The sequence below is a fragment of the Gymnogyps californianus genome, chromosome 1 (assembly GCF_018139145.2).
Source record: "Gymnogyps californianus isolate 813 chromosome 1, ASM1813914v2, whole genome shotgun sequence".
Lineage (NCBI taxonomy): Eukaryota > Metazoa > Chordata > Aves > Accipitriformes > Cathartidae > Gymnogyps > Gymnogyps californianus.
The window spans coordinates 139763630-139780068 of NC_059471.1; the positions used below are offsets into that span (position 1 = coordinate 139763630).

Sequence of the window (16439 nt, forward strand, 5' to 3'; positions counted from 1 at the left end):
GTCCTATCCAAGCCCGGATTTAGATCAGTGTTTTTTTTTCTTTGGATGTAACTTTGTTTATAACTATGGCTCCATTTCAGTGCTGGTGTTTCCCTTGGATTAATGACTAAGTGATGAAGAAAGGGGAAGACTCTCCATATGCCAGCCACTACTGTTAATTGCTTAGGAAATGTGACATTATTCCACTAATGCTGTTTAGTTGGATAACCCACGTGGATGATGTTTAATTGGATAACCCATGTGGATGACCCAACATAAAACTCCAAAGCGCACGCGTGGGGGCCATTGCAGTGCAGGATGGTTACAATTACCATAAACTGCACCAGAAATCTTAACAAAATGCCGCGCTCAGGATTTCCTTATGATAAGACTCAAGGGAGTTTGCACCGCAGAGAAAGATTAGATGGGAGAAGATGCCAAAATGTGGCGTGGGGGGATCTGCCTTTTGACAGTTATAAAGCAAAACATTCTCCATCTAGTAAAAAAAAAAATATATAGCCTTCAACCTGCCAAGGAGCAGGAGCACAGCACAACCCTCTTGAATGTGTGATGGACACACAAACTGAGGGACGCCGCAAGAAATAGCAGAGAGGAAGCTTGAAATGCTGTTGGGTGCATTTCTTTAATATAAATAAAGTTTTCCAAAACCTCAGTTTCATGATTCAGCATTTCTTTTGGCACTGAAATTATAGTTACAATTTAAAAGTAGGCTAAACAAGTCTGAGGGAATATGCTGGTAAGTTCAGGCCAGAGAGGGGGAAGTCCCTGGAAGTAATAAAAATAATAAAAAACCTAAAAGACCCCCTCCACCCCCAATAATTGCAGTTTAATTATTTTAATGAGGAATGTCTTAAAGCACTTTACAAACACATAATAATTACGATATCCTCACAATACCTTCTGAGGCAGATACGATCATGCTTATTTTCTGGATGAATAAACTGACCGACTGTATTAAAATACTTTGACCAAGGCCTGCTCCAAAAACAATGGGAGACCAAAGAATACACTCTTTAACCTAATTATGAGACAGTAGCAATGTGTACGGAGGAAGCAACTAAACTGAAAATTATACGTGGGGTAGATACTGTAGCCAACTCTTGCTTTCCTTCATAAAGTCATAAGTTTTTGCTGCTTGACTTGAGATAATAGTAGAAACTGTGGGGGCTCAGCACTTTTAAAAAAAAGATGTCAGAAAGTTATCTCATAGCTTTTATCAGTGTTTTTATTTTCTATTTTTTAAAAAAATATTTATATCATATACAAATAATTTTTATATGTAATTTTTATCAGTAAGTTGGTCATGTGGCCTCAGTAAGTCAATGACCGTTGGGCAGCCAGGGGACCAGAACTGCATGTCTTGTGCACGTGTGTTGAGCATCAACTTAAATTTTGAATGCTTGTGCATGTCTATTTCTTCGGATCTAACCTCGGATTCCTTTAGGATTAGGTTTTCCTAGAAGGGTCAGTGTCTGAAGCAGCTCCTGCTGCAAGGGAAATGGGGAGGTCTTGCAGGACCCTTGGGCACCTGCTCTGTCCCAGAGAACCAGGCAAAGCCAGGTGGAGGGGACGGGGTAAGGTTGGGGCACAGCCTGAGAGGCACCTGGAGAACTGCTGCATGTGCTGAGCCGGGGAGGTGTTGCTGCCAGGGGGCCCGGGCTGTTGCTCTGCTCTGAAGAACAGCTGTAGAAATTCACCTTTTCCTCAGCTGACCCACTGCTGTGCGTTCCCTTCAGCCTCCCTCGGGGAGAAGAATCACGGACTAAGCTGTAATGGCAGAGTCCCCCGTCCCCCTGGCATCTTCAGGTTACTTACTCTGTACAAGATATCTTTCCCTTGTTGTAACTTTAAAACCATGGAAGGGCCAGACCTAACATGATTTGGGAAAGGGTTCTGGCATTTTAGAGTCATCAAAGAGTGTATGTTTCTGAATACAACAGATCAACTATAAAGGAAAAATACTTTTCTTTGTGTTTTACTGTAACATTTTCAGCATGTACTTCCTACTTGATGTGGAAAGTCACTGAAGTCAGAGAGGTAAAAGCTCCATGAGCTATGAAAGAAAACAAAACTTTTACTTTTCGGTACTGAGAAGTGCCTGATTTTTAAAAAATTAAATATTGATACTTTCCCTTGTGATTTTCATTAACTTTTGAAGCCATAAGTTAATATATAAAATGCCATTGTAAAGGTCAGAGAATCTTATTATCTCTACATCAAACTCATCATGTTTTTTTGAAGATTATCATATCTCGTGGAAAGTCCTGATTTAAAGACATCATAATTTAAATATTTTATTCAGTTGTTTAAGTAGAGGTGGGCCAGAAACAAAACCTTAGCTCAAAACCTGCATGAATCTTGGGGACTCACTGGTTCCAATTGATGCTCCAGCTTTGTTGCTCAGTACCCAGAGGAACATGAATTAAAGCTACAGGTCTGAGCGCTCCTGCTCCAAACACTGTGAGTGGTCGGAGCTGCAGCTACATTTTGTTCTTATTTTTGTTTAATAGGTAGTACCACATGGCATGCATGCTCTGTGTTTGCAATACCTTGTCTCTATATCTATAACCCCCCCTCAAGCCATAAACAAAAAAACACAATTGGTGAATTTCTCATGGATTGTTAACTTTGGAAAAGATGCAAAAATACCTATTAAAGGCAGAGTGAATCATCATGGAATTTCCATTCCACAGTAAAAGCGGTATTTCATTTTGGCCAGGGAAGAGTTCTTCATTCCACCCTTTTTGCTCTGGCTTTACTGTAGTTTAATGAAATGGCAAAATGAAACACTCTGATTTCATTGAAATGCAACATTTATGTAATTTTGCAGTTACCTTTGCAATGAAGTTGATAAATTCCTATAAAATTGTTCAATTTTGTTTAGTCAGCATTTTCCAAAAGAAGCATTTGCAGTGGGAAATTTTTAACACTAAGAAGAAAGGCTTAAGTCAGTGTTCAAGATGGAGAGGAAGGTAATGGGGAAGTCAGTCTGTATCCTGTTACTAACCTATTTATATATGGTGACTTCTGTTACTGTGAAACTCCACTTAAACCCAAGGTGCTGGAGCATGATCTGGGCAAGCATCTTTACATTACAGAGGCAGTCAACAACAGTATTTGATGGGAAAATGAAATTACCCGTATGATCCAATACCAGGCTGGGCCAAGCTAAAGAGGGGAGAGGGTTTGTGGAGATACTTCCTTGCAGGTGCTGAGAAGCAGCGATGCTCTTGGCACCCCAGTTTGCCAGCCAAGGAGCAGGACAGCCAGCTGGGCAGCGTGGCAGGGGCTTTTCCAGGCTTTGGTTGCGTAGCAGTCTCAGGGTCCATCACACCATGCTGAGCAAGGCCTGTTTTGCTAACGCAGCCATACTGCTCTCTTTGCTCCTGCTGGCTTGTCCAGAGCCAGTTGAAGCATCCCAGCATGGGCCTAGCTGGTACTCTGTAGATGCGACCTGAAGCATCACTGAACGTGTACCCATGTTGTCTTATTTTTTCAAAATATTACCACTTAAAATGTAGCCTGTAAAGATGTTGAAAAGTGAGCTGAAAAATGAAAAATAAATGCACTAAAGTGAAAACATATGGCAGGTGCAAGTTATATGCAAACTTTATAATGAATTCTGAAAATATACTTGAAGAATGAGAACTACAAATGTTTCTAGTCTGGATGGCACGTATTAAAGATCACTCCTATGTGCTCCATGATATTTGCCAGATCTAAAAGCAGTTATGCTGGTGAACTTTCATTAATCACTCAATACTCTGAGTGTAACAATGGGCAAGAGGATTGGTAGCATCAAGTCATTCTCTAAATTGTGCTTAACAGTTTCAAATGAGGGATGGATGAACTGGCTGCAGTAACTAAAATGCTGAGCCTGAATCTACATAGGCCATTCAAAGCAGATATGAGTTTCAGAGATTAGCAGACAATCAATTATCTCTATTTTTTGCTTTTAAATACGTCTTGCTTTCCACATCTCATCAGCTGATGGCTCTGTGTAGGACTGGAAGCAAAAGTACCAAAATTCCATTTCTTTGCTGTTTCTGGCACAAATCAGATCAGGAATTACTGCAAGATTTCGAACCTCTTTTGCCAGACCAGAGAGGTTGGGATAAGTTTGCATAATTATAGGAACCCAACTTCCAACCCTTCCCTTTTTGCCCAGCGCCTTGCCTACCACACGGCAGCACATGGCAAAAGCAATTAATGGCTTCAATTTGATTGTAATGTGTCTTTCTGGTTTTTTTTCTTCAGAGCTTTGTCATCCGTGGTGGCTTTAGGAGCTAATATCATCTGCAACAAAATCCCAGGCCTGGCCCCTCGGCAGCGAGCAATCTGCCAGAGCCGCCCTGATGCCATCATTGTGATCGGGGAAGGGGCACAAATGGGAATCAATGAGTGCCAGTACCAGTTTCGGTACGGGAGGTGGAACTGCTCTGCGCTGGGAGAGAAAACAGTCTTTGGACAAGAGCTTCGAGTAGGTAAGGGTGTCTCTAATATGGTGCTGAAATGATACGTTGAGGCTGGTTTTCTTTTAGCTTTCTCACTGCGGTCCTGCAAAGGTTTATAATCCTCTGGTATTTGCCTACTGGAGTTCAACAGTGGTGCTCCCAGAACAACTGCGGTCTGTATGTTTTCACTCATTGAAAAGTAACTGGCAAGAGACATGAAATCGCTAGTGATCTCTAGATGAAGTCATTCATATCTGTGCAACTTCATACCCAGCAATGACCCAGATGCCTGCACAGGCATCCAAGGACACAGTCATCACACCCCATGAAAAAAAATTTCCGATTGTCGTCCTGTTAGAGGTTGCCATGATAGGTGTGGCGCTTATTATGGCCAATCAAAAGGGAACTAAAATCAGCTCCAAAAAATCCCTCTGCAGACTTCCCAAAAGCTTAAGTAATGGGAGAGTCCCAATTAACTGATGGAAGTATAGTGCGTACAACACTGGCCTTCCAATATACGGGAGTGACACATATCCATTTTAGAGTTGCTGTCATACTGTAAAGAAAATACTGCAAGTGATTTGAGGCAGGAAACCTATTCAAAGAAAATAATACAGGACCTTGGCCTGACAAGCTGTTAGCTGGCAGAAGTTAAATTGATCACTTTCCGTTTACCCTGTGTCTGATATTATTTCATAGGGGAGATTATGCAAATTTTTACCAGCACTGAGATAATTATTTTCCTCATCACCCAGCTGAGTATCCTTAGCCTATTCCTGACCTTTCCTCTCTCCCCCAAGGGCTGCCCACTTACCACCCCCCATACTGTCTGCTGCTCAGTGTTGGGATAATATTTTGCAGTGTGTGGCTCTCACAAGGGCACTCAGTGATACCATCCAGTTTCTCAGTGGGGTTGTAGCCTGTTGTTCTTCTTCTGTCTGATTCTTCTTTGGGTGACATGTCTTTCTTGAATTTGATGGTTCAGGTGAGTCTTGTGCCTCCAACGCAACTGAATGGGGTCAGACCTAAGATCTCATTAAAACTGTGTGAAAAAAAGGCATAACTATTCATCCCATCTGTGAAAAGAGGAAGCAACTTACATGATGCTTGATTGTTACTGGAGATCAAGGCTTTGTTTTTTTTTCCAACACCCTTGTGAAATGAACGCCAAAAGCTGAGGTGTGCTTAAGTCAACGATGGAACTGAATATTTTTTCAAAGAACATGCAAGTCTGAGAGTCTGGCTAAGGTCTGGGCTTTTTAAGGGCACAGTGGCCCAGCTGTAAAGTGTTGTAATTGAATAAATCCATTGGCATCAGGGGAACTGACTTATACCCGCAGAGCATCTGTCATATTCTGTGAGCATTACTCCACACCAAATCACAGAAGTGGAGAGGGCTAAAACTAATAATAAAAAGACCCAGTAAACCAAATCAATGGCAAAAGAAAAGTCTGAACTTTTTGAACTTCAGGAAAAAGTTTGGTAGAATTTGGTTTTGATGCTGAAAAGCTGGTGGTGAGGAATTTGCTCATCAGTGGCTCTTCCTACATTTGTCCTAAGGTATTTCTAATTCTGTTTAGTTAATACTCCTTGCCTAACTTTTGTTTCTTAAAAAGAGTGTACGTGGAAGGCATTAAACATTCTCAAGACACCTTATACAGGATATAACCTAAATTTGACTTTTACCTTCAACTTTAAATGAACCAGAAAAACATCTAGTCACTTGTCTTGACTATTAGAAGCACACGTCTGGTCCTTCTTGGTTGGTCTTATGCTTGTTTGTCTTAAGCTGATGTCCAAAATGATGTTGCTGCCAGAAAATATACAGCTGCCAAGCATGCCACCGTTGTACTTTTTCATGCTATGTTGTCTTGATCTGCCAAAGCTTGCAGGCAGGCTCTGACCCTCAGACAAGTAAGTCCTCTTAACTTCTGTGAGATCACTTATGTCCTTGAAGAGGCACACTCTGGAGGGTTGTACCAGAGTCGGTGTCATCACTACGCTTCCTGGTGAAAAGGCTTTCACCACTTCTACTCTCCTCTTCAAGCTGAGAATCTTGTGGCACCTCATCAGCTCCGTCCCTGTACTCATGAGTAATAGTCCTCTCCACCAAAGAGACTCCTTTCATCCTCTGAAACCTTGCAAGTGAGCGCAGTCCAAATGTCTAAAGAGGACTACAAGTTGAGCCTGTGCTTTTATTCTGAATGTTTCTATACAAAATAAGAGCTACAGGGAACAAAAATTGCTTGGCATCAGGATGGACCAGGTATCAGGTTGGTCAGACTATACAAAGTTTGAAAAAAACAGGCTTTTCTTGAGCCACTGTTCAGGCCTTATTTGCCAAAATGTTCACCAGATTCTTGACCTCTTCACCGAACCTGGGTGGTTTCTTGCAACTCTGAAATGACTGATGTGGAATTTGGTGGGTTCTTTTATGGCTTAAGCCAAACACAGACGAAACTTGGCAGTTGCAGCTGAGTTCTGCTTTGACATTTGTTGGGTGTGAAACCACACAAACTCTAACGGATGGAGGTTTACATGACCCCTGCCAGCTGAGCCAGATGAGTTCCATGCAGGTCTATAAAGGATCCCATAATCCACATGTCTGTCTTTTTGTTTTATTAGTGGAGTAGCACCCAGAGATGATGTGGTCAGTATCTAGGAAAAGGACAGGGTTTAGGAAGTGGTGTTATTACACTAGTGAGGGGGAAAAAATTAAAAAAAAAAGGACAAAGCTTAAAAAATCCCCACACTTAAAAACACTTAAAAGCACAAAATACTTGTAAGCATAAATATTCATATGTGTAACAAAACACATCCATGTCTGACACTTACAGAAACACTAAAGCAGACATTTGGTTCTGCCTGAACAGACTGAAGAAAGGATTAAGACTAAAAAAGACAGGCATGTTTTTCACTTCATCCCAAAGCAAAGCTCATCTAGCTTCTTCCCAGAACCGCTTAGGGAGATGAACAATCTAGGCAAGTTATTCAGGTTATAGGATGGAGAGGGTGAGTAAGCTATGACAGCATGATATTAATTACTCTCTATCTGTATGGGAAAGAGAGGACCTACTCTTTAGCCACTGGGCCAAGGCTCTACCACTAGCACTGACAAGTCCAGATTTATGGTTATTCTAACTCGTATCCCAATGCAACAGTCCCCCCTCAAAATTCAAAGCAAACCCCCAGACTCACCCAACATGAGGTTTCTCCAACAGCTGTGCATCTCTTGCTAACACCACCTCTTGGGTGCCATTATGCTCCAACTATGCATGTCTTCCAGCCACAACCAAGCAGCAGCCAGAAGGCATGACACAGGAGCAAATGTCCACCCTTGTGACTTCTGGGGACCCTACTGTGCCAGGGGAATCCCCAGTAAGTTGGCTAAACTGCATTGGTGCTGAGCTATTTTTTCACAGAGGTACTTCAGTGAATGAGGGCTGTACCACCTATATAATACATGGGACTCTGTATTAAAAACAATTGAAACAGTTCAGAGGACAGAATAACAACTGTAGAAATTATGTTAGGCATGGGGCATTCATGTTGGTGTGAAAGATTTATAGCAGCCAGAGATAAAAAGTGACGGAGAGATCCAAATTAGTAGCATGAACAAAGGATGTAGCATGGGATGAATTAGCCAAGCATTGTGTATAGCTTTTTTTTGGTATATTTATAGCTGGGAACTTTTCCATAGTCATGCCATCCCCAAAGAAAAGTCACTACTACACTCACTTTACTCATCCTGTCCCTGTACATACTTGTATTCGTCACCTTCCTGCGCTCATCCCTAGTTTTCATGCCAGCTTCTCACATAAAGTCATCTTTTGCACTCTCCACTCAGTCTTCTTGCTGTAAGCCTCTTTAACAAATTACCTCTTTAAAGATTACCTCTTTAACAAATGGATTAACAAATTAATTGGTTAATGATATATCAATTTTTATTATTGATAATCATTGATGAAAGATAATTGTCCTAATTTCTTGAAGGCAAGGACCCTGATCTGGAAGAGTATAGCCCCTGGTCCTATCAGGTTATTGATGCAAAAGAGCTCCAGCACTAAGGACTGGTCTCTATTCCCCCAAATGATGGCTGGAGCAATCTATCATGTAGGTACCTCTAAAAGTTACAGATCATTAGTGACAGTTGAAAGCAAATAACTCCAAGCAAAAAATAAGAAGTACAACCTCTGAAGTACAGAGTCAGAATCAACAACGGAATTGAAACCTACTGTTTTTCTTTGAAAGTGGATTATTCTAGCTAATTATTTGTGCATTGACCATTTCCACTGGAATTCTCCAGACTGAAGTGCTTATAAACAGACTGCTCTTATCAGTGCTGTTGTGGTTTAACCCCAGTCAGCAGCCAAGCACCATGCAGCCGCTCCCTCACTCCCCGCCCTGCCCTGCTCCCAGTGGGATGGGGAGGAGAATCGGGAAAGAAGGCAGAACTCATGGGTTGAGATAAGAAAGGTTTAATAACTAAAGTAAAATGTAATACTAACAATAATAATAATGAACTATAATATTAATAATAATAGTAATGAAAAGGAATATAACAAAAAAAAGAGAGGGGAAAAAAAAAGAAAAAACCCCAGTGATGCACAATGCAGTTGCTCACCACCCGCTGACCGATGCCAGAGCCGCGATACGCCCCTCCCGGCCAACTCCCCCCTGTTTATATAGTGGGCATGATGTTCTATGGTATGGAATACCCCTTTGGCTAGTTCAGGTCAGCTGCCCTGGCCATGCTCCCTCCCAGCTTCTTGCACACCTGCTTGCTGGCAGAGCATGGGAAACTGAAAAGTCCTTGGCTTAAGATAAGCACTACTTAGCAACAACTAAAACATCAGTGTGTTATCAACGTTATTCTCACACGAAATCCAAAACACAGCACTGTACCAACTATTACGAAGAGAGTTAACTCTGTCCTAGACGAAACCAGGACAAGCACTAAATCCAGGGCAAAAATGAGGTGTTTTGAAAAATATGGCTGTCAAGATATCAAAAGTAATCTGTAGATGTCTCCTTTGTCAGACTCATGATGTGGAAAATGATCATGATTCATGTGGCTGTATCATTGATACAATGATTTGGCAAATCATTGAACTGGACACCTGACAGGGAAGAATCAACAAATAGGCAAAAACCAAGGGAGTTCTGAAGTTTTTTTAAAAAAATCTCTGACCTTTTGTATTGATCTGTAGATTTCTGGCATGTTGAAAGTATGCGTCTGAAGTGAGGTTAAAGCCCTGTTTACCATGGAAGGTTTAGGAGAAGAACAACATCTTAAGAAGCTTCCTGTCACCACGCATTCACTCAACATTTGGTCCACTCTCCAGGCAGAAAGGCGGAGGGATGGGAGAGAAACTACAGTTTTAAAGACTAACAAAATCTGTGCATGGATTTTATTAACTCACAGGTGAAGAAGACTTTGCAAGTTATTTTGAGAAACACAGAAAATAAGGTTGAATGTCATGGTTATATACAAGCATGCACTCATACACATGCACACATAAACTGCTTAAGAAAACAGCATAATTTCAAACAGAAGATTAAGAAAGGGAGGGGAACATCTTCTGAAGGAAAGGTACTCATAAAAAAAGTGATTCTTTCTGTATTTGCACTGGAAACAGGTAACTAATTCCACACTGGATCCCAGTGTTTTAGCTGCAGGCCTGAAAGAACATGGGAATTGGGCATGAAAGATGTGTAAGTGACGCTATCATGGAGAAATGGTTGGCATCTTATCATATATGCTGAAAGGGTGTCAGTCAGTATATTATTCTTGGTTCAGGCCATATATAGGCCTAATTAAATTTGGATTTGGACTCACATATGAATCCAGTCATTTTTATTCTGGGCTATGATGGTGGTTTAACCGAGATGCCAAATGTTCATAAAAACCTCCTACCAAAAATGGGAGGAGTAGAGAGGCTCATTATTCTCCAAAAATGGAAATTCACATCCAAGCAGATACATTAATCTAGCACAGTAGTGTCTAGTATGGTATGAGTTGGCCAACTTCGAAAGCTTGACTTTCAGTACAAGCAGAAAACTTGCAATACATGAAGACAGGCGGCATTCTTAGGAATGCTTTACAACCATACTTGTGCTTTAATGCTATCAGCAAATCAATGAAAGGAACCATAAATGAATCCAGATAGTTTGCCTAAAGTAAGTACATTTCTATCTCACTTTTTGCCTTTCTTTCCTCCTGCCATTTCTTTCTCTGTTACTTTATGTTCTCATTCTCCAATTTTTTAATCGATTTATGTTGTTGGTTATATATTTATTAATGCTTAGTAATATTCATATATCAGGTTGACTGTATGTTTATTATTCTAACATCTGTGTATTTATTATGGGAAAATCTATCTTTACGGACTTGCGTTATATCCAATAAAAACAATATGGGGGAAAGAAAGGAATCGTACAGCTGGAAACAATTTGGAGGGGGAAAATGAGTTGGAATTAGATTATTTTAAATGTGATACAGAGCAGGGTACACACTCCACCGACAGAAAGGCAGTAATCATCTTTGTCATAGCAGTAGGTGCTATGATTGGTTTAGGCATTTGTCAGTTATTGTGAACCTCAATTGCACAGTGGCTTTTGGACCTAATGTGGAAAAATTTCTGGTTTTTTGTTGTTGTCATACAGCATGGTCCCAGACAACAATGTCCTTTGAGCATTCAAGCAACTATTCAGAAAGAAACTTGTTTTCAGTAATTTGAACTGGATGTCTTTGTCGGTGCTGGGATATGGTAAAAAACATTTCAGTGTGAGTGGTGGCTTCTCAGGAGATGCCATCAGCTTTCAACTCCTAGTGCAGCAGGCTGCCTGGGATGCCAGGAGAGAGGTGCACAGGATGCATTCAATATCAGCTGAAATCTGTACTAGGACTGCGTGCAACTTCCAGAAGACCCTGTAGGACCAATACAAACCAGGTCTTTATTACTCACATGGCTACCTTGGAGTGACTGCTGATGTCCATTTCACAAAATGTCATGTGGAGCCATTACATTTGCAAGTGTGATTTAGTTAAACTAGTAGATGCTATAAATACCATGGCAAATTTAATGAGCTGTGGCTTATGCAAGGATAGTTTTTAACAGAAGCACAGTGGTGTATAACAAGATGTATAATTCTTGGTTATTTCTCATTATTAGGCTGAATTAAAAAAAAATAATAAGACACGCATAGTGAACCACCACCCATACCAGCTGGGTAACTGACAGGCAGGCAGAGGCAGCTGGTAAAGAGGAAAAAAACCCCAAAATCTGAGGATGTCCTCAGTGTGCTCGTTTTGCAGGAAAGATTTAGCACACTGCAAACCCTCATTGCAAAGCCTTCTCGTAAAATGTCTCAAACAGTGCATTTCTTTTCACAACTGACATGTTGTTGCTGGAAGGAGAAACAAAAATACCCTTAACTTTATCCTCCACATAACCAAGGATATCCAGTATATTTGTTCTAGCTTATGATATATATATTATTGCAGAAGGATTTCAGTTATGTCAGTGACTATCCCACAAGTTGCCTTACAAAGGTAGAAAGGCCACGCTGGAACAAAGCTGGGCAATTTCACCTAAAGACCCATGCACTTACAGTAGTTACCCTACAGGCAGTAAGGTAAGTACTGTAAGGCATGCAAGCTGCCTTACAGTGACCCTTTTTTCAGTGCAATTCATCTTGATGGAAAGCTAAACAGTGGGAAAAAAGCTGTGATAATCTAGTAGTTACAAGGTAAAGTAAGTGAGAGCACTATTTGAGTTTGCGTTATCATCTTTGGAGGAAATTAAGGAGTTGATTGAAACAGTTCATACTTTCTGACTGTAGAAGGGTGGATAAGCTTTTTACTATCACAAGTAGCAAAGCAAGACAGTAACCCAAACCAGAATAAGAAAATAAACCTCCCAGCTGGTGGTAGCTGAGGTTGGGAAGGATTGGTAAAAAAGTTATGAAACAACTACTGTGCTAAGAATTTATATTATTTTAACTGAGGAGACAGCCTATTGTGAGAGTGGTAGGTTCAGACTCCTCTTCATTTTAGTAGGTTTCTGTCACTTGGAGGTTTTTAGAAAAATAAAAATATCTTTCTATTCTAAGGAAGTATTGTTTTATTAAAGAAACATCCTATTTTGAGAGGATGGAGGATTCCCAGTTTAGTGAATCAAATTGAAAATTTGTGGGTGATAATTTCTCTGTGCTTTAAAAATTTCTTAGATGCCAGAGCCCCATAATGATCTGGTGAGGCTTTAGTAATGTTTTCAAAACACACTGTAAATCATAGATGAAAAGATAAATGTGAATGGACAGTACCATTTGTAAATTATGAGTTGACAGTAATAAATTTTGTTTGAGTTTTTACTAGAAAAAATGTCATTTTGCTACATTAATTTTATCATCTCTCTCTCTTTTTCTTTGTCTCCCTATAAAAGAAATGTCTAGCATATATAATCTGTAGCATATAATATTTTGAATTAGACAAATTTTTATATTTCCCAATTTATATTCTCTACTCCCTAGTCTTTTTGTTAGCTACTACTGTCTAGTTCAAGTGTAGCCCAGTTGTGTTTTCTTTTCCCTCAAGGGTCATGAGTTTGAAGAAAAGTATAAATTCTCTCAAATAAAAATGTTATTGTTGCCATTTAAATATTTACCTCTTTGGCAGCAGGCTTGCTTTAAAAGGCAGACATCCTTATTCTAAACATAGCACTAATATGTTAATACAATTACTTCATGAACTCTGCGTGGCTTGCAGCTGGATGAGAAATGGTAGATGTTGACCTGAATGAAATCTGGAATTTCCATCCTGAGGGAAGTGCTAACTTTTTAAACTTCTGTTTTGTTCCATTTTCACATATAAAAATGAAGATTTTCTTGGAACGGATGTTTTTCTGTAGACATTTTCAAACTAAAATACACTGATATACCTGACTCTCAACAACTCCATTTTGGTTTGTTAGTGCACTTAATTTTAAATTAGTTAAGTGTATTGATGTAAATTGATGCAGGGAACTGTAACTGGGGAGACTCATGTCTCTGTATCTCTTGAGCTCGGCTCTTGCATGCTTCTGTATGTATTCTAAGCTATATGGTTCCATAACACACCGCACAGCTTGATAAGAGACATCATGTAGCATGACACACTGTCTTCCTGTGACCTTAAACCTCAGGTCTCTCAAAAAACAACGAGCTGACGTGAGGATGCAGTTTAATACGTTGTTTGAATGTTTCAAAACTAAATGGACCTGTTTTTTATTAAATGGAATAGCTCCATTTAAGTGTCGTATGGAAAAGAAACAGTTTGGGGGAGGGGCTGGTACTGATGGTTTTTGGCATTCTGTGATCATCCTAATAAACATATAATTAGCTGTAGTGGAAAAGGGTACTGTTATGTATAATGTGGCCTTACAGGCAGAGTCTGTAATGACCTATAACTCTGATCATCTCCTGCTCAGCATTGGCCAGAACAAAAATCCTCATTTTCTGTTGCTTTTAATTTTGTCTTTAGCCACTCAGGATAAAATTTTCCATGTTGCTTTACTGGTCTGCCTTGGGATGAGTGAGTCAGAGGTCCTGTGGAAAAGATAGTATGCAAATTCTAGGCTAATATTTAATTGAATACCGTACCATAATTTGGACACAACAGGGCTAACTTTGCATAGCAACGTTAAGTTCGACATTTCCTTACTTCCAAGTGCTTCACTTGGAATGTTAATGTTCCTTTAATGTAATTTTTTTTCATGTCACTTTGTAGTAAAATTGCTGGCTACAAATGCTCCATAGCACGCTGACTGAATTAGTTACTTCCAGTGTCCCAGTCCTATTGGTCAATGACTTACAACGTAATGCACACTTAAAACAGGAAGGCAAATAACATTTAAAGTTAAATAAAGTGGTGCTGGGCTTAATCCAAAATGACAGGGACCAAATTCTGATCCTATTGCAGTCAGTAGAAATTTTGCCACTGCTTTCACCACAGCCAGGATTTTACAGCCACTAAAAAGTCTCCTGACTTTTGGGTATGAGCAGAAGTTCAAATTGGAGCTGAATTTCATAGCAGGGACTCAGATAAAACCTAATTAGTTAAATGGAAATCAACTATACAACATGTGATTTTTAAGTACAGAGCAACTTTGCAAACAGGAAGGTGCTGCCAAATCCTGCCACAGCAAGGAAAGTTCTTTACGTAAGATGACAGGTAGTGCGGGAGAGCAGCTAACCTGCTGGTATGCGATCCTGTAATAACTTGGGGTTCTAATGACTTCGGAGATTCCTTGAGCTTTACTACTGTGGTTAACTATGTTGTCAAAATCTCTTCCCTAGAATTACAGATGATAGGTTTGGTCATCTAGTTCAACCTCTACATCAAGCAGGACAGGCTAAACATAACATTAGACTTCAGAGTTACATGTGTAGCAGCATCCCTCCCTTTCCTCCTCTGTTCTTTGGGATACGTTCTGTTTGGTAAACCATCTGTTTCTAAATTGAAAAGCTTGAAATGCACAGAGAGGCATTTACAAACATTACAAAAAACACAGCAGTTGTTGATCTGTACATTTTGGTTTGCAAACAAATGTTTTAGCATTCGGGCTTAGATCGCTGATCCATGCTGTTTGCTGTCTTGCCTCTAGTCATGAGCAATTTCTTTTTCTAATGAAGTGGATAGCATATTCCAAAATATTATGTCTGACAAATATCTTATTTTCTAATTGACAAAATTTCCTTCCTGAGTATCGTGCATGACTTTTTAGCATTGGATTAAATTACCCATGACTGTAGTTTATTTCTTACTGACGTACTGTATGTCCATATCTGTGAAGTATAATATTATTGTTACTGATATGAGTCAAATTAAAATGAAAGAAATAAAGCAAACAAGAAAGAGGACTATATCATCTATTATTTGGAGGCTTGAAAAAAAGAATCTAGCGTGGTAGTGCTAAGGTAGCTGTTCTCTCAGGATTCAAACTGGCCAACAACTTTAGTTGTGCTCTGTTTACCCAGTATGTGCTTAACTTTAAACCCTCCATTTTAAGTCCTATTAAAGTAAAAGAGGGTTTGAAAGTGTTTTACTTTAAATGCATGCCCAAGTGGTTTTCACAATACAGAAGTCATAGTGAAAGCCAGCATGCAAGATCGAGCTGATGATGGGTCCTTCAGCGAGTAAAAAGTGTCGCACCTATCCAGTTTTGATCAGATTTGGCCTTAGGATTGAAGTGGATCTAGGAAACAACTTTTAGCCACAAGTGTAATCTGTTGCTATCTATAATGCTCTCTCCACTGCAGAGGTTCAACCTCCAATTTCTGGGACTGTGAAAGAAAGATAATTCCTAAGACTTAACCAGTGTTGGTGTAAAAAGTGGGCTCAGATGGCCGAGGAGTCTTTAAGTAGACTGCTCTCACCCCAGAAAGCTCACTGGTGCACTGGGAGAAGACAGTTCTATCTCTAGATAGAAGCTTAACAAACATGGATTGAATTGCTGTAGACTGGAAAGCTCTATCCAAGTTGCTAAAATGAACAAAGTTTACTCATGGATCGTGATTTATTTATACCTGTTCACTCATTTCTTCACGACAACATGGAAACTTGTTCTCTGCCTGACTCAGTCTCCACCCATCCTGTTCAGAAGAGGTCTCCATGCAATGTCCCATCTGACATGATCAATGCCACCTTGCAGTTTCTGAGGGGAATGGCACAAGAGGTAGCAGTGGTTTCTGTCTCTGTTGCTGAACTAAAGGGCTTCAGACAACAGAGGCAGAAAAATGGGGAGCCCCTTCCTCACATCTTTCCTTTGGCCCAGTTTCATACCACATAGCTCCAGGCATTTGGATGAGATGTCTAAGATAGGAACCTAGTCAGCCTGTATTCCTTGTATGGTCAAAGAAGAGAGAGAAGCACTTCCAGAGGGCGATTTGGATCTTAATTTGACTGCATGACTGTCTGGAGATCCCAGTTGACTATCCTGGGAG

The 16439-nt window shown here is 40.1% G+C and overlaps 1 protein-coding gene across 2 annotated transcripts in view; it reads left to right on the forward strand.

The window, feature by feature from the left end:
• WNT7B (Wnt family member 7B) overlaps positions 1–16439 on the forward strand; it is a 95246-nt gene that overhangs the window by 50542 nt on the left and 28265 nt on the right. For both annotated transcript variants that reach the window (XM_050900741.1, XM_050900731.1), the window contains exon 2: positions 4258–4484. In XM_050900741.1, coding sequence (XP_050756698.1) covers positions 4258–4484 — 227 coding nt within the window. The remainder of the gene's footprint in view (positions 1–4257; positions 4485–16439) is intronic.